The sequence below is a fragment of the Lasiosphaeria miniovina genome, assembly GCF_030549165.1.
Source record: "Lasiosphaeria miniovina strain SMH2392-1A chromosome Unknown B0T26scaffold_8, whole genome shotgun sequence".
NCBI lineage: Eukaryota > Fungi > Ascomycota > Sordariomycetes > Sordariales > Lasiosphaeriaceae > Lasiosphaeria > Lasiosphaeria miniovina.
The window spans coordinates 3,163,734-3,181,158 of NW_026848227.1; the positions used below are offsets into that span (position 1 = coordinate 3,163,734).

The 17,425-nt window shown below is 53.8% G+C and overlaps 6 protein-coding genes across 6 annotated transcripts; 4 read left to right on the plus strand and 2 right to left on the minus strand.

Annotated features, from left to right (window-relative positions):
• Positions 1-1,360: 1,360 nt before the first annotated feature.
• B0T26DRAFT_658596 (glycosyltransferase family 39 protein) lies at positions 1,361-3,818 on the minus strand (the record flags this gene model as incomplete). The annotated part of the gene is made up of 3 exons (XM_060438889.1): positions 1,361-1,791; positions 1,855-3,490; positions 3,552-3,818. The coding sequence occupies 3 exons, from the start codon at positions 3,816-3,818 to the stop codon at positions 1,361-1,363; spliced, it is 2,334 nt and encodes a 777-aa protein (XP_060290666.1).
• A 1,202-nt stretch (positions 3,819-5,020) lies between these two features.
• B0T26DRAFT_732780 (YjgF/Yer057p/UK114 family) lies at positions 5,021-6,118 on the plus strand. Its single transcript, XM_060443126.1, has 3 exons — positions 5,021-5,333; positions 5,410-5,613; positions 5,681-6,118. Exons 1-3 carry the CDS (start codon positions 5,298-5,300, stop codon positions 5,795-5,797), a joined length of 357 nt encoding a protein of 118 aa, XP_060290667.1. The 5' UTR covers positions 5,021-5,297; the 3' UTR covers positions 5,798-6,118.
• A 4-nt stretch (positions 6,119-6,122) lies between these two features.
• Positions 6,123-7,137, plus strand: B0T26DRAFT_513884 (uncharacterized protein). The gene is made up of 2 exons (XM_060435441.1): positions 6,123-6,521; positions 6,577-7,137. Exons 1-2 carry the CDS (start codon positions 6,441-6,443, stop codon positions 6,988-6,990), a joined length of 495 nt encoding a protein of 164 aa, XP_060290668.1. The 5' UTR covers positions 6,123-6,440; the 3' UTR covers positions 6,991-7,137.
• A 147-nt stretch (positions 7,138-7,284) lies between these two features.
• On the minus strand, positions 7,285-9,406 carry B0T26DRAFT_744495 (acyl-CoA N-acyltransferase; the record flags this gene model as incomplete). The annotated part of the gene is made up of 3 exons (XM_060444418.1): positions 7,285-8,393; positions 8,932-8,935; positions 9,368-9,406. 3 exons carry the CDS (start codon positions 9,404-9,406, stop codon positions 7,285-7,287), a joined length of 1,152 nt encoding a protein of 383 aa, XP_060290669.1.
• Positions 9,407-10,435: 1,029 nt separating this feature from the next.
• On the plus strand, positions 10,436-11,477 carry B0T26DRAFT_681439 (uncharacterized protein; the record flags this gene model as incomplete). Its single annotated transcript, XM_060440639.1, has 3 exons — positions 10,436-10,711; positions 10,781-11,268; positions 11,447-11,477. The coding sequence occupies 3 exons, from the start codon at positions 10,436-10,438 to the stop codon at positions 11,475-11,477; spliced, it is 795 nt and encodes a 264-aa protein (XP_060290670.1).
• Positions 11,478-14,328: 2,851 nt separating this feature from the next.
• Positions 14,329-16,063, plus strand: B0T26DRAFT_657196 (cytochrome P450; the record flags this gene model as incomplete). The annotated part of the gene is made up of 2 exons (XM_060438764.1): positions 14,329-14,606; positions 14,689-16,063. The coding sequence occupies 2 exons, from the start codon at positions 14,329-14,331 to the stop codon at positions 16,061-16,063; spliced, it is 1,653 nt and encodes a 550-aa protein (XP_060290671.1).
• Positions 16,064-17,425: the final 1,362 nt, after the last annotated feature.

Genomic DNA, 17,425 nt, shown 5'->3' on the forward strand with positions numbered 1-17,425 from the left:
ATTTCCTTGCGCCTTCCGAATGAGACCCCAATGAGGAAGGATAGAGAAAGAGAGAAAGAGAGAAAACACGACCAGACCCTACCATGATGATCTTCGCAACTCCTGTTGCAACCCTTTATTCTCAAAATAGGAAGAGCCGTCTGAACCGCCTCGAGAATTCAAAAGGCTTTCTCTGTGCGCGCGCGTTGGGAGGAGGGTGGGCGGGGAGCTTGGGGAAAGGGGAGAGAAGAAGACTGCTTCGGGGTTTTTCGACTCGAGTTTTTCGGGGAGAATGCCTTTGCCTCTTTTTTTCTCTTCTCTTTCTTTGGGCTTTTTCTTCCTCTTTCCCCCTTCACGTTCCGCTTGGGTCTGTCCTTTCTCCTTTGGCCGGCTCCTGTTCTTCTTTCCCTGATCTTTCCTCCTCTCCTCTGGGGAGGAGGGGAAACGCTTGCATCGTCATATGCTTGCGGGATGGTTGGGGACGGGGGATGGCGAGCTGGTGAGATCGGTCATGCTTATAACTTGGGTTTCTGAACAGGGTCTTGGTCTTTTTGTTGTTTCTGTTGTGCTGTTGGTTTACAAATGACCTTGAGGAGAAAACACATTGCTAACTTTGCTTTTGGGTTTCTCAGACTCCACGGCTTGATACCTATACACGCCCTCCCTACGATGCGTTTCGAGTATGTGGCCAGGTAGGTACGGTGCAGACATTATTTGACAGGTTACGATGTCGGGCGCATATAAATCCCATTTTGTCCAAGGCGCAGTTGGGGCCATAGCGGCAGTTGTGGCAGCACCCAAGTTGTTTAGGTTTTTACTCCTCGAGTCAAGGATTGAAGGGCTCCCCTCAACCGGCTGCCTAGCAGTTGCTCGTGATAACACTGCTCAAGTCTGAGTGGGTAGTAGAATACAGCTACATTGATGCTGGCATTGTTACTTATTGAGTTGTTCATCACCCCCGAAGAGAGAACTTCTAAAATACCGAAATTAGGGGAAACACATCCATTTCGAAGACGATTGTGATTTTTTAATAAGTGGAGAAGGTGTTTAACACGCCAACTCTCCTAGATATCCCATGTCAAGTGCAGTGTAGTACTTGGAGCCTTTCTAGTTATATAATGTCGTTTACTGTCTAGATGCAAAGATAAATATCCCTAAATCCCCAAGCAAAAAACCCCCAAAAAGAGACCGACGTGCTTTTTAATCCCACCGTAATGAAGCCTGCCCTCCGGGGATATCACACCGCCCGCTCCAGACCCCAATTTCCTGGCAGGACAGAAACGTTCCTCAAAATCGTACAGCTTGTTTATTGCCACCATTGATCTAGAAATCACAGACTTGGAGTTGAAACGGGAGCCCCAGAATCGACTGTTAGTCTCCCTTATTTCGCGAAGTGCAAGTCATAGCCCAGCCACTTCCTCCGCACTACTTGCTCAACCGTGAGGCCAGGGTATCCGTACGTCAACGGCAGGAAGAAGTACCAGCCGGCAAACGCGAGTGCCAAAATGGCAAAGGTCGCGATCCATGCACCCATCATGCTCTGGCCGGCAAAACGCTCGCGAGCTGTTACATGACGCTTGATCGCGAAGCCCTTCTTGCCCGATTTGGCTGCCTGGTGTGCCAGCTCGAGGTCTGTAGAGTCGGCGCTGAAGATGAACTCGACAAGTGCTCCTGTCACGAGGGTCGATGCCAGGTGCGCAGGGAGGTAGTGGTGCAAGAACAGCTGGCGGCCCATAACATAGAAAGGGAAATAATGTGTCGCCCAAGCCAGGAAAAAGAAACCAGTGGAGTTGTACAAACGAGAGCGAGAGCCTGGTCATGTGTTAGTTGCGCCGTTTCAATGACCCGAATGGTGTAATGGGGCGTAAAACTTACGGTGATCCAAGGCATCAATGCCACGACGCAGGGAGAACTGGTCTGCGAGGACAATACCAGCGTATATAGCCAGAACACTGCTAGCAATCCACCAACCAATGGGGTTACCAAGGAAGTAGATCTGCTGCCGCGTGTCGTTCTGTGTCCAGAAGCTCACACCGCGAAGAAGGAACGGCCATTGGAATGGCAATGAAGCATAAGGGTGGCTGCTGGTCAACTGGTTATTGTGCCAGAACATGGAACGCTGCAACTCAAACCACTTCCGGAGGAACGGCAGCGTCTTGACCTCCTTTTCGGGCTTGGCACGGCGGGGGTGGTCTGCAGGGATTGACGGGATGTCCTCAATAAGCCAGACATTGGAGCTCGGCGCAATCTGCTTGTTTCCGTTGATCTCCTGCTGTTTATGGCCCCAGTCTGGAAGAGGCGTCGTATGTGTCCACATGGCTACTTTGCTGGGGTTGTGGATGAGTTTGAAATGGCTTGAAATGGTCTTGAACTCCTGGTTGGGCTTGCCATTCTCAATCCTGATCTCAAAGAGGGTGTCTGCAACACGGTCACCATACGCATCCGCCTGGGGGACGGTCGTGAATTCCTGGTTGGTCGGATAGTACGGGGATGCGACATCGTGAGACAGCAGGTACGTGTCAGTCACTAGATGGCGCAGCCGGACAAGTTCGTGGTTCTTGACAGGATGGTCAACCTTTTGGTCGACTTGAACGGGGAGAATTTGCCAATAGTTGTTGGTGTCGTTGAACGGATAGCCAGTAACCTGCTGACCCTGACTGGAAACACGGCCATCGTCGTATCTCAGGGGGTAGCGTTCAGCGTGGCTATGCAGGTATGCCTTGGTCTCCTTGTGTTTCAAGGTGATGGAATCATAGTAGTTGATCGTGATAGCGTTTGAGAGCATTACGTTATCGCTCAGAGTCTCCTGGAACTCGGGAGTCATGAAATCGTCTCCGGGGCCAGAGCGGGTCAGGATGGAAAAATGGACCTGGAACCAGAAGAGGTAGAACAGGAAGGGCATCAAGATCAAGCCGAAAGCTCGAGCAGCGAAATGCTTGCTAAAATCGGGCAGCGACAGCGTCCCTCCCGGTCTCTTGATGTCCAAAAGCTCCCAGAGGTCAATGGCAACAGCCGACCCAATAGTAATGAAGGCGAAGAGGCCGACGTATTTTGTCGACATGTCACACGAAAGGGCGAAGCCAGTGAGGATAAGCCACTTCCACCACTTCCGCGAGAAAGGCTCGTGGCGGAGCTTGTAAAACTTGATGTAGCAAAGCAAGCTGCAGGCCATGGCGAAGACGAGGGTCGCATCAAGAAGGATCAGCCGGGTCTGTCCGATGTGGGCGTTGTCGAGGAGGATTAGGCCGGCGGCGACGATGCAGGCAGGAAGGCTATAGCCCGACTCCCACATAATAAGATAGACAACGGAGACGGTCAGGGCGCCGAGGATGGCCGGGAGAGAGCGGAAGGCGACGTAGGGGACCTTATTCGCGATGTACGAGTCGCCGATATTCTCGAAGTGGAAGTGGCCATCGTAGCCTACTAGCCATCCCATGAAGGCAAAGAGGAGCTTCCCGAAAGGAGGATGTACGTCGAAGAAGTACGTCTTCTGGAGATAATAGGAGGCGAACTGCACGGGGAAGATGGTCAGTCAGGCGACTACGGTTGCAAGTAGAAAGAAGCGGTCTTACCTTGCCAAAGTGAACTTCGTCAAAGACAACCTCGTTTGGATGGCTGATGCCCCAGAACCTGGTGAGGAAGGCCAGGGCTGTGATGATGACGCCGACGATCTTGTAGTCGTATTCAGAACCAGCAGCAGAGGCTAGGGTTCGGGCGGCCTTGACAATCTTGTCAAGCTCGACGTCCGAAGACGCCGCAGAGATGCCATCCTTATTCTTCTTGCTCGAACCGCCGACATTTCTCTGGCGGACAGAGCCCTGGGGAGTCGTGGCAGCCATGGCGAGCAGAACCAGTGATCGGGCTGACAGGTGAGACGGCAACGGTTAGCCAACTGCACCGCAAAGCAACATCCGACAAGGCCTTGTAGAAGCCAATGTCAAGAAGTCCCAAGATCCTTCTGTGGGAGCGTAGTGTGGCCTTTGCGTGTGCCAAGAATCACGACAGGCGCAACTTTGAACGAGGCACGGGTGGACGAGGGGAATAAGGATTGAGGTTCAAGGCCACGCAATGCATCGTATGGAAACCGGAGGTCGGCATCAAGGACAGTGGAGGGAGACTTACCGATAACGCCAAAAAGGCCAATGACGCTCTCCGGCCAAAATGGGCGAGATGAATCGAAAAGCACAGACAAAGGGAAGCCAGCAGAGGGCGTAGAGAAAGATTGATGGATTATATTAAAACGGGCTGAGAAATAATTACTTCGCGCCCCTGAACGAAGCCCTCCTTAGGCGGCGGCGAGGCGGACAGATTTCCATCAATCCAGGGGTGTTCCCTTTTTTCTGGACACTTGTCCAGGGATCGAGGCAAGGTGGTCAAAGCTCCCAACCTAGTTGAACCCTGTCAAGATGTGCGCTACCGGATACCAGGTACTGTATGTACGTATGTACTCCGTAAGGCAAGGATATTTTGTAGTTGTCTTGCTCTGTGGTCGAGTATTGACCAGAAATGCTTCGCACTTTGTATTTCATATCCCCTCTGCACCTTGCAAATGCCGAGGCGAGACACTTTGTCAAATGCATTGCTCCTCGTTACCCCCTCGAATGCTTTTTTGAAGGACGAAACACCGTGACTCGAGATCGTCTACGCCACCGTCCAAAGGACCCGGTTATGATGTGAGGTTATTATATCACCATTCTAGCCTTATAGAACTGTCACTCGGTGGACAAACGGAAGGCACCATCACCCTTATGAGGTTAACTACGGAACCTACTATCCTCGTCTTCATTACAAGATTTGTCAGCCTTTTCCCCTTCTCGAGATATCCATTAACGCATGGGCTCCCTTCCTGATACCTGTGATGCCATCGATTGTGACTTCGAAGTATGGAAGGAAAGGCGGATCAACAATACAGCCCCGGGATTATTAAGGGCGGCTGCTGTGTAATCCCAGGTTACCTTGACAAACAGCGGGCGGGAGACTGCGGGACTGCGGGGTTACTTACCCACAGCAGGAGAGGCAAACTGCCCGCATCTTCACGGTCCGAAGAACGGAGCTGGAGACGTAAAACGGTGTCAACTTAAATACATAAATACATAGAGGTGCTATGATTTGCCCTTCTGCTATGTTTCTGACTACTGCTACTAGACGAGCATTGCCAATTCTCATTCAATTGCCAGCGACAAGGCCACTGATCTCTACTCCTCTTCGACTTGGACTTAGCCTCTCCCGAAACATGTCTGCCGTTCCGGTTTTCACCACCAAGGCGCCTGCCGGTATGTCGCCGCCCATCCCGATTTCCAAGTTCGTTTCGGAGTGACATGACTGACTCAGTTGCAGCTGTTGGCAACCTTTATGTATGTCTCTTGGGCTTTCCCGTGATTTTTATGAGGAACTGGAGCGTGGCCTAACGCGCTTCTTAACCTTTGCCAGTCGCAAGCCATCAAGACGCCCACCGCCATCTACTGCTCGGGCCAGATCCCGTGCGACGTCCAGGGCAACCTGGTTGAGGGCACCATCCAGGAGAAGACTGCTGCTTGCATCAAGAACCTGCAGGCCGTCCTCGAGGAGGCTGGCTCGTCCATCGACAAGGTGGTCAAGGTCAACGTCTTCATCACCAACATGGCCAACTTTGGGGTAAGTTTCCAGTCATCTGCCGTCGGCCCGGGGTGGTTTTGCTAAGCGTCGCCTTCTGTTTCTGCAGAGCATGAACGAGGAGTATGGGAAGTGGTTCGTCGGCAAGCCTGCCCGAAGCTGTGTCGCGGTCTATCAGCTGCCCAAGGGAGTCGACGTGGAGATTGAGTGCATTGCTCTCCCATGACTGCATGGCCCGACAGAAGCCAAGCTCTGAGAAGTGGCAGCACTGCCAAGTGGCTCTCTGCCGCCTAACTAGTACTTATTTGCGATCAGGACTCGCAATGGGGTCATAAAAGGGCGAATTTAAAAAGCCGTTGCTTGTTTGTCTAGCGAGACGGGGCCATGTTCTCTGTGGCCCACTTATGACGCAAGTGATCTTCTCACACAGAAGCCGTTCTAAATATTTCGCAAGTGTGTCTCTGGTTCCAATTCGCAGACAAAGGGCATATATAGGAACCAATTGGAGATTTCCCCAACGATTTAATGTATCCACGACACCTCATTTTCATGCGCATCTGTAAGGCACCCTTTTCCCGCGTTTGTGAAGAGTACATATAGTACAGTACGTACATGTGCACGCCATCTCGGAATCTCGTTAAGCGCAGAAGCACAGCGGCTCCGGGTTCGTCGGGAAGGCGCCCAGCACACTGCCACCTCACCCCCGTCTTATCAGGCCAGGCCAGCGATGCCCGATATCCCGCCGTCTCCCAAACCTCGCTCATCTTCCTCTCTGCCATCCACTATACAACGAGCTCATTAATGAACAACCCAAGTCTATTGCGAATCCGAGTATAATTTGGCTGCACCAGCCAGTCTTTTTCGGCACAATGGTGCAACCACGGGGTCCCCCGGTCGTCAGCGCTAACCAAGGAGATGCTGGGGTTCGCGGTCTCTCCAAGATCTATAACGCAAGTTCATCACTCACAATCTTGGTGCCCCTACCTATGCTTACCGACAAACTAGTTTGTCATGACTCCCGTCATATTTGTCTCATTTCTCGTCTCGCTCGCCATAGTCGACTTCCGCTACTCGGTGCGGCGTTCGCACTTCCACGCTGAGGGGGCCCGGCGGCCGGCTTGGCTGCCGCAGTGGCTGCACCGCGTCATCTACCGCTATCAGCGATATCAGTATGTTGCGCGCGTCGACGATGAGCGCGAGCAGCGGCCGCCCGACGGCGCCGCCGGCGGCCAGTTCTACCACAGCAAGCAGCGCACCCTCATGAAGATGGAGGCCGACGAGGCCTTCGAGGTCCGCAGCAGCGTGCTCGTGCTCCTGGGTCTCGCGAGCCTGGGTGTGGTCTGGGCAGCGTGGCGCGTCTTGTGCTGGGGGTCGGTGCTTGTGGGAGAGCTGATGAGGTCTCGGGTATATACGAACTGAGCATGCGCGGCCGCAGAAATACTAGCACCCGCCGTTTCAATGCCTCCGTGGCGTCCACTGACGTCCTGGAGAATGCAGAGGTTTTTGTAACCTTGCGGTTTCTTTCTGCTGGCACATACCATCAAGCTCGAGTTGCTAAAGCTCGGCCTACGTCAAGTTACATGGCAGCGCATGCAGCGGGAGACTAGGGGACGCCGCAGTGCAGCAGCGGCCTCTTCTTCCCCAGCTCATGCCACTCATTTCCTACGCGCAGCTATTTGACATGGCCTTCTTTACCTGTTTGTATGCGGGCCGTTAGGCCTCTGCCTCTAGGCCACCACCGCCGTCTCGACGCCACAGATACTCCATTTCCATGTGGCCGTTTCCAAAGCGGTTGGTCCAGGTCTCACTGAATATCCTGAAGCCTTCTTTCTCGTACATGGCTCTCGCCACCGTCAAGCTCCTCATCGTCGACAGCCGGCACTCGCGGAACCCAACGTCACGCAGAAACTGCATAGCAGCTGCCATCAGCTTCCGCCCCACGCCCAGCCCGCGCGTTGACTCGTCCACGATAAAGGCGCGGACCCGAGCGACGTCGGGATCGTAGCCCGGGTACTGGCCGTCTATGGCGACGGTGCCGACAATGCGGCCTCCCTGCACGGCCGACCACGCCTGGGTGCGGGGGTGGTCAAGCCGCGTCAGCAGGTTGCTCATTGCCGCACCCAGCCCAGCCTCGAACACGCTGCCCCAGTTGTATTCGCGCGAGTAGTAGGCCATGTGCATCTCCAGCAGCCGGCCCAGGATGCCCGGGAGGTACCCCGGGACAATAGTGACGGCGGCCGCTGGAGGTGGCGGCGAACGCAGACCCAGGGTCGGCTCCGGGCTCGCGCGGGGAGTTTGCTCAGGGGTGCTGGGCAGCAGTCCCGGGGAAGTGGCCGTGCTGTCGCGCCTCGACACCTCCAGAGCGGCAGCATAGACGCGGAACGCCGTGATCAGAGCGGTCCCTGTGCCCGGAGGCGCCGTGGCCAAGGCCTGGGCGACCTGGGTCTCGGCGTACGTATTGATTTCGCCCAGCGTCTTCGCGCCGGCCAGAGTAAGACAGTAGATTGTGTTGTCTTGTTCGCCTGCGGATGGATGCTTCTCCCGACTTTCGACGGTGATGTGGTCTCGGGCCACGAGCTCTGCCACAGTGCGCCTCAAGTGGCTGGGCGACATCTTGAGCTCGGCGCAGAGGTGCGAGAAGACGCGCACGTTGTGGTCGCCGATCTCGATCAGGCAGTGCACCGCGGCGGGCGAGAGAGCCGAGCCGGCGAGTCTCGGCCGGAGAAACCCCCACTCGCGGACCAGCTTTCGGGACGCATCGCGCAGGGGCAAGATGAGGTCCTTCAGGTTTTCTGTCTCTGTTTCTGCTCCCCGTGATTGGTCTGCCGCTCTCGTTAGATTCGAGGCAGATCCAAGATCAGCGCTCGATACGAAATCCATATTTGGCCGGCAGGCAGTATCACAAAAACAATTTCAGTGCAAATGCGGGTTGAGGAGACAGCCCAGGGAGAGGCAGTGACTCAGGAGGGGTTGACACGGACCGAATTCGGAATGGTGTTGGTTGCTAGCCTGGGACTGAAGATCCCCGCAGGAATACTTAAGGTAAGGTAATGGAGGTAACCCCGAGGCGGCATGCTGCAAGACAGATTGCCCCTCTCGGCATTAGGTACAAAGGGACAAGTCGAGTTCCGTGGGAAGGTCCCCACCTTGCCTACCTTATCTAAGGTGCCCATCCTTAGATAGGAAATCTGAAACTATTTGACAATTGCTTTTGAGGTTGCACCCTTTGCTGATAGGTAGAGTTTCCGTCATCTTCGTGGGCTCGTTGATTAGATCGAGTACTGGTTTTGTCTTTTTTATCCTTTCACTCGAACCTGAAGAGCGCACTTCCAATGTAGAAAGCAAATACTACCTACTTACATACCTAGGCACCTAAATTTATTTATCTAGTTCACCGTGTAGGCCTACACTCGTCGGCTACTGTAAAATACGAGAATGAGACTAAAGTTCAAACATCCGTTGGCGTTCAAATTCTAGGGTAGTTAATTCAACAACATTACACAGCTCGAACTCGGCTGCCAACCGGTAATATGAAATCAAAGTCTCGGCCTCTAAAGGATCACCAAAGGCACTTAGTTTAAAATCAAACTATGCCCCTCGGACGGAATTGAATAGCTATGTCAATTTGAGCAACCGTGACTTTAATTAAAAATTAGGACACTCTATTAGTAAGGATGTTTAGTTCAAATATAAACTTATAGTATATAACTACTAAATAAACTAGTAGTTATCCGGTCTCAAATAGGCTGACTTAGATTATCTAATTTGTAAGGAAAGAACCCCAACCCACACACACACACACGACCCGCTTCCCAAGACCCCACTCCTTTGTCATGACCTCTCGTCCGCGGGCCCAAGCACACCGTCATGTATATAAGCAGTGGCCCTCGTCACCTTCCTTTGCGAGGGCCAGGTTGGTTGTTGAAGTCTCACACCAATACCAGTCATTGCTCACTCCACTCATTACCTACATCGTGACCACCTTAATCAGGCGTACCTGCCCTCTCTTACACTAATCACTACCCCCATTTCTTTCCCATGGAAAACACCCCCTTTTTATACTTATTTCTAAGGTTCCTAGAGAGCCTCTCCTCATGGCTTCTTTGTGGGCTCTTTGAAGTCATCTTAAGTAACCTCCCGGTTCCGGGTGCTTCCTTATTCACTTCATTCCACCCTACATTCTATTCCTCCCTGTCACGGCCGGCTTGGAATGAGGGTGGAACTCCTCTATTGGGCGCTATAGACGAAGATTCTAAACTAAAGGGAAAAGGGAAAAGAAGCTCAAAAGCCTCCCCTCGCGAGATTCTTCCAAGGCGTCTCAAGGTGGGGCTCTGGTCGAGCTTCCATTGGTCAGTCGGGTGGATCCACCCGGCTGGCGTCTGATTAGTCAGAGCGTCTGGGAGGTCTGGAGGACCAGGCCCTCACACTCCCTACCATTCTAGTTATTTAATGGCTATGCCCGGCCGTTACAAACGATACTCTTGAGTAATGTACCTACCTACCTAAGAGCTAGGTAGGTGCCAGACCACCTTATCACGTGTTAGTTTCAGTCTCCCAAGAATGCTGACAGTATCTGTGACTGCGATTCCGAGTCTTGATGCCCGTAAATACTTTCTCGGAGGTAGGTATTTACACTTCAAGCGGGCCCCAAAGCTCCCGCGGACGCTTTTCGGCACACCGGAAGACAGCCGCAAACGTTGAAAACATACTTGGGCAACTTCACGCCGTTCATTCGTTCTTCCACGCCAAATGAGAGGTACCAAGCTTCCCTCCGCAGGCTCCGTTACGGCAGCAGTCCTAATCACCATCCAGATCGCCATCCAGAGCGCTATCTCAATTCCCTCCGCGTTCTGCTCGCACAGGCATGTCGTATCCCGTCTTCCGTTTCGGAAGAGCCCATTCGGCTGTTGGCATCCTAGGCTGGAGCTTACCGTCAGGCTACCCAGGCCAGCCTTTTCCCTACCGCGTAGGGAAAATACTCTTCGGGCGACGGCATACCCCGCCAAAGGCTGCGGAAAACTACCACTTCCAAGAAGATATATCCGTGTGTCCGGGGCTCGCAGACAACATCAAAAACAAGCACATCTTGGACATGTGCCTGGAGCACCCCCCAGCACCCGGCATCACCCAAGGCGGCTTGGTGTCCTTTGAGACACTGAAGACAATGAGAGTCCTCGACGAATTTAACTCTTAAATCGTAGTTGTGAAGCCCATTACTCCTCCCGACAACAACTCACCTCGCGCGTTCCTCGCCGGAGACGCCTCCAGCGAATCTGCTGGAAAGCAGCTGCCGCCATCATATCTGCCAACAAACGGCCTGTTGGCGGCCAAACTATACGACCCGTTGTTCTTTGGGCTTGCGTCTGACCCCTTCTATGCCTGCGACGCAGCCTATGCTCATGAGGTCAAGGCTTACAAGCAACTGGAACCACTCTGGGGCACTACGCTCCCTCGCTTCCATGGGTCCTATACCTTCGATGTTTCGCTCGTCGGGAAAGACGTGAAAACGGGATCCGTGCGGGCAATTATATACGAGTTTGTCCCTGGCACAGTATTGGGGTCTCTCGATGAGAATCCCGGAGCGTTGAGGTTGAGCGATCGCCAGCGCAAGGCCATCATCGCGAATATCATCGACGCCGACAGTCAGATGTGGCAGCTGGATGTCGACAAATATGACCTGAAACCAACAATATCGTTGTGCGTCATGCCGCCGCCGAGAACCCCGAGGTTGACGAGCACGATCCCAGCATTTGCATCATTGACCTTGCCCATCGCATATCTGGAAGACGCGCCAGAAAAATTGCTAGCCCAGCCTAGATCCCGAGCCAACTTCCGATATAGTGGAACGGTGGCTGAACAATGACTATAATGAAAGTCCAGGCAGCTTCATGTGGTTCGTGAACTAGGAGTGGGATAAGTGGCTGGAAAACGGGTATGCTAAGCGAAAGGAGACTGGCAACCGCCGTCAAAGCAATACTCTGTGAGCGTGGCGAGTAGCCATGGCGCTCTCGGTCGTCTTGGGAAGGCGGTGTAACTGCAACCGAAATCCAAGCCAGAATAGTCTCAGCCCCCATTCTTTTTCTTCGTCTTTCTGTCGGGGGGGTGCCTGTAGGCGTAGGTGTTAACCAAGCACCATTGAAGTTTACTGAAGGTAAGTATAGAGTCCCGATTCCCTGCTGCAGGTCCATCATGACAGAAGTCAACATCACACAAGTCTGGACCTTTGAGGCATAACGAAAAGATACTGGGAGAAAACCATGGAAAACGGGAAGGACATCGGCTTGATTTGGGTTAACGAAACCAGACAGCCTTGCCCAAGGACATTCGATGGGAAGCCACATGGTATCCAAAGTAGGTGAAGTGATTGCCTTGACATCATCCTAGATTGGGGTCCAGGACCTCGAACGTGTTCCATTGAGATCGCAACCGGGGGGTGGGGGGTTGATCGCAAAACAAATGTAACCTGATACCCTAGAACTTCCAAATAAGGTGGGGCGATGGTGGAAGTCCTAGTAGTGGTGTCCGAGAATTTCTTTCCAAGCCAGAATCTCCCGAAATTTCGGAAATCTGACAACCAAAAGCGGAGGTGACGCGGTCAAAGGCGTCTTGCGTGTCCAACGGCCGCGCAGCTCGCTTTGCACACATCTCTTGGCGTGGACCGTGCTACTTCCTATATAGGCTTAGCCGAGGGATTTCATATCTACACCTCCGCCGGGGTTTGTTTTGTTAGCTCCAGTGACTTACAGGGGTGATTACAGTGTTTTAGTCATCTGGGCTAGCCGCATACGGAAAATAGAAACCAAGTCATTCTTCTAGCAATTTCTGTGGCAAAATACCTGCGAGTTAAATTTCGCATGCTGAACACCCCGCAGTGCAGCCAGTCGCCCACAGCCAAAAATGCCCTTTGCAATTGCAGACCTCCTGAATCCACTGCCAGAGCCACTACAAGAGCCACCACCAGAGCAATTGCCAGAACCCTCAACCCCTAAACGCCGGCATAAAAACAAAGACCTCACACGCGAAGAAAAGGCCGAAATTCGAGGCCTACGGAAGTACGCTGGTTGGACTTACGAGAAGATTGCAGAAAATACCCCCTTCTCAAACCGGCAAATCCAATCTGCCTGTAAGGAGGGCCCGTTGACACCACAGAAAAGCAAAAGTCGACGAGGAAAGATTCGAACCCCTCAGAAACAACGTTTAAAAGAATGGTTTTTAAAAGATAAACGCCGTCAATATCTTCCCCTTTATCAGCTTCAATACTACGTTCCTTTAGAGTTAGCAGAATACGGTGAAACTGCCCTTGTTCGAGCAGTCCACGATTTAGAAGGAGAATCTCGGATTCGACCAAGAAGAGTTTTCCTTACTACTGCCCATAAACAGCAGAGGCTTCGTTGGTGCCAGGAACAGCTTCGTCTCCGTCCAAATCCAGAAGATTGGGATGATTTTATTTGGTCTGATGAAACTTGGGCAATAAATGACCCAATGTGGAAAAAGCACGTTATCCTTTTCCGGGGGCAAGATCTTGCCGATTTTGCTCTTCAACGGCGGAAACCAAAAGGTTGGATGTTTTGGGGATGTTTTGCAGGTGGAATAAAAGGGCCAGGGTTTGTTTGGGAGAAGGAGTATGGAGGAATCGGCGCTAATAATTATATCGAGCATATTATTCCGCTTATTATCCGCTTCTATCGCCAGATTCAAGCCTCGGTTTTCCAACAAGATAACGCTTCAGCACATCGGGCACGGCGGACCAAAGCAGCACTCAACCTGCAAGGAGTTAATGTGGTTCGCTGGCCTCCTTATTCTCCAGACCTCTCGCCTATTGAGAATGTCTGGCCGTGGATCAAAAACTGGATTGAATGTAATTGCGAGGATATTCAGGAGCTAGATTTACCAGACCTTCGCAGGCTTCTAGAGGCGGCGTGGGAGGCTGTGCCAGAAGATCTTCTTCTACGGCTGGCACACTCGATGCCACGCAGGCTGCAGATGTGCATAGATGCTGAGGGTGGTACAATAAAATACTGAATTTTGGCTCTATACCAGGCTACTTTTATGTAGCAAGGGGCCCTTGTTAGAATGTGGGGCATGTACCGAGCTAACAAAACAAACCCCGGCGGAGGTGTACTTGACAGGGCTTCAAGGCCAGATAATTTTTTTACCGGGTAGGCCGATTTTCATGTACCTTGAATGTACTTCGAGGGAACGGGACAACCATGTCGCCGGCCGCGCCATAATTACAGCGGCCCCCGTTGGGGAGCAGCGATTAGTGCAACCCCCCGCCTCGGGCAGGCAACGACGATGGAGAGCTGGGCTCCGTGGGCGTACAAGTCGCTCCGACGGACACTACGCGAGTGCGAATGCGTGCAGATCGGGCGGGCGGGAATCCGCAGTGACAAATGACGGCTGGACGGTTACGGATATAATTAATACGCAGCAGGGCCTGACGTCGTGGCCTTGCGAGGCACCGGCGACGTACACACATGTACGTGTTTTAGTTGAGATTCTATCAATCGCTTTAACTCCGCCGCTGATCCCGAATCTGGGGTCATCGTCGGCGCAAGGCTGTAATTGTTACGCAGAACGTGCCTGTGACCTATTTACCGCTCGGCTTTGGATAAAGCCCGCCTGCCGCTGTTCCGAGTCCGACCAAATAATCTCCCCTCCATAGGTGTCAAAACGTCAACCCCAGCACCAGCTAACCATCTCACTAACGAGAAGCTGGGAAGGGCGCCCACGTCGTCACTCGATCTTATATTCACCATGGGCTTTCCCTCTCGAACTGTCCTGGCTGTCTCGCTGGCAGCCGGCTACCTCGCATCGTCTGGCAAATTACTGCCATGGGTTTCGCTGGGCTTTGTCTCGGCCTTTGCGGCCGCCTGGGCCGTCCAGTTCTTCGCCTGGGCTGTCTGGGTGGTCCTTGTGTATCCGAAATTCTTTTCGCCTCTTCGCCATCTGCCCCAGCCAGACGGGGGCTCGTGGTTGCTTGGCCAGTTCCCTAAAATATCCCGCATGCCCATGGGCGCACCTGCGCTGGAGTGGTACGCATCCTTGTGGATCTCGGGCTATCTGCTCGGCTGCTCTTGTGGAATAAGCTTGCTGATAAACAACTACCTTGTTTAGGATTAACACAATCCCAAACTACGGCCTGATACGATATCTTGGTCTCTTCAACCAGGAGAGGCTGCTCATCGCCTCTCCAAAGGCTCTTGCCGAAGTGCTGGTTACCAAGAATTATGACTTCAAGAAGTCTGACGAGTTCCGCCACTTCCTCGGCCGCCTCCTGGGCATCGGTTTGCTGCTCGCCGAGGGCGACGAGCACAAGAAGCAGCGGAAGAGCTTGATGCCGGCGTTTGCCTTTCGCCACATCAAGGAGCTCTATCCCGTTTTCTGGGACAAGGCACGCGAGAGCGTGCAAGTCATAACGGACAAGATCCTCTCCGGCACCGCCACCGACCAGAAGGGCACTGGCGTCATTGAGGTTGGCTCATTTGCCTCCCGGGTGGCCCTCGATATCATTGGCGTTGCCGCCCTCGGCCGCGACTTTGGTGCCCTCAAGGACCCCAGCAACGAGCTAAACCAGAGCTACATGACATTGTTTGAGCCGTCGAGGGAACCACGCATTCTGATAGCACTGTCGATGCTGATTCCGCTCCGACTTTTCACTGCCTTGCCTCTAAAACGCAACATAGAAATCTCCAACGCATCGCGCTTCGTACGCTCGACGTGCGCCGCCTTGATCAGTGAGAAGAAGCAGAAGCTAGTTGGCAAGGAGCGCGTGGATATCGACATTCTGTCGGTCGCCCTCGAGTCTGGCGGCTTCGCCGACGAGAATCTAGTGGACCAGCTCATGACGTTTCTGGCCGCCGGCCACGAGACGACGGCCTCGTCCATGACCTGGGCCATTTACCTGCTGGCCAAGCATACAGACGTCCAGGCCCGCCTAAGAGCCGAGATCCGCCAAAACCTCCCACCCATCACAGGCAACTCGGCCATCTCGAGCACTGAAATTGATAGCCTGCCGTACCTCAACGCCGTGTGCAACGAAGTCTTGCGGTACTTTTCCCCCGTGGCCTCGACATCGCGTGTGACCGCGTGCGATACAAGCATCCAGGGCCAGTTCGTTCCCAAGGGTACGCCCATATTTCTCGCACCCTGGGCCGTCAACAAATCTGTCGCCATTTGGGGGTCTGACGCGGGCGAATTCAACCCTGAGCGGTGGATGCCGAAGTTCGACGGGGACAAGCGCGCGGCGAGCGGCGGTGCGACGACCAACTATGCCTTTTTGACCTTTTTACATGGACCGCGCAGCTGTATCGGACAGTCATTCGCCAAGGCCGAGTTTGCTTGTCTGCTGGCGGCCTGGGTCGGCCGGTTCTCCTTTGAGCTCCACAACGAAGCTGACCGGGACGAATCCAAGATCGACATCAAGGGCGGCATAACCTCGAAGCCGGCGCACGGAATGCACGTCCAGACGACGCTTCTCGACGGATGGTGACGGCCGCGCGTAATACTAATTTCCATGACACGAGGGAGACGGCAGGTCCGAGAAACTACCAGAGGAGTTTAAGTCAGCTGGCAGATGAGAGGGCAGATGTCCAAAACAGGCTTCCCATATTTGCCCCTTTTCTGGTGCCCCGCGCAACCGATCGGCCATGGAAACTCACACAAGTGGCCAATGGTCTGCCATCCATGCCGTAATAATGATAACAAGGGAGGAAGGGGGTTACGGCTCGTTGTGGGTCGTCGTGGCGGCCTGAGTCGGTGGCCGCTGGAGGACGGGCAACGGGGACAAACTTGCGCCCCTCTCCTTGTCGGCCCATTCTAAGATCTGGTCGTCTACAGGGTGAGCAAGGCCTTACCTGTACATACAATAGACACGAAATCAAATCTAACATGCGGCGCAAGGAGGGCAGAAATTGACAGCTGAAGAGTGCATCGTCCTGACCACTGGGCCCCGTGTTATCCCTTGCCTGCAGACAAGGAGGGCACAGAACTACTGTCTCGGCGCAGAGCTGCCGTCTACAGAATAGCAGAGGGCTTCCGTGTTGTACAATACACGAGATCGCCCCCCACAATACCGAGGGAATCCCGGCCTGTGCGGACGGGGACCAAGCACGGACAACATTGGCAGGCATGGACAGAAGGGCGGCCGAGGTTGGAGAGAATAAGGGGAGACGGTCAACGGAAACAGAGGGTAGCCAATGCTCGGTGGACGGCGCAGCTTGTTCCGCTCGCTATGACATGACAGCCAGCCATCCCTTGGGAAGGCGGGAGCAGAACAGCCCGCCTCGGTCTGGCTCTCCTCTTCTCCCGTCCTTCGGCCGAGGGGTGCGCTCCGCGCGGTCATGCGCGACATCAATAGAACAAGTATGAACGGGAAGGGACGTGGGAACTGGAAAGGCTCGCGGAGGGCATTGCAGCCCGCAGAACTGCTCACCTAATTTAACATGTCGCTATTCGCCGCCGCCGCCGCCGCCGCCATGCCAGGCACTGTCAGCCGTCAGCCGTCAGCCACCTAGGCACTGAGGCACTGAGGCACTAATAAGCAACTTGCCGCATGCTATTTTCCTTTATTTCGGCTTCTCTTTTCTGGTTCTGTCTCCATCTCTTGTAACCCCTCTTGCTGCGGAACAAGGTATGAAACAATCCTGCAAATAGCACGCGGCGATGCAAGGAGGTGTGGAGAAGCCGAGCGTGTTGGGCGTTTAGAGGAGAAAGGGATCAGGTAGGATGCCGGGAGCATCGCCTCCCCACAACACCCAGCGCAGGGCACAGCCGGGGAAAGGTCCGAGGTGAGGTGAGGTGAGTGGGTTTTATGGTTGCGCCGAGGAGGAGGAAGAGGAGGAGGAGGAGGAGG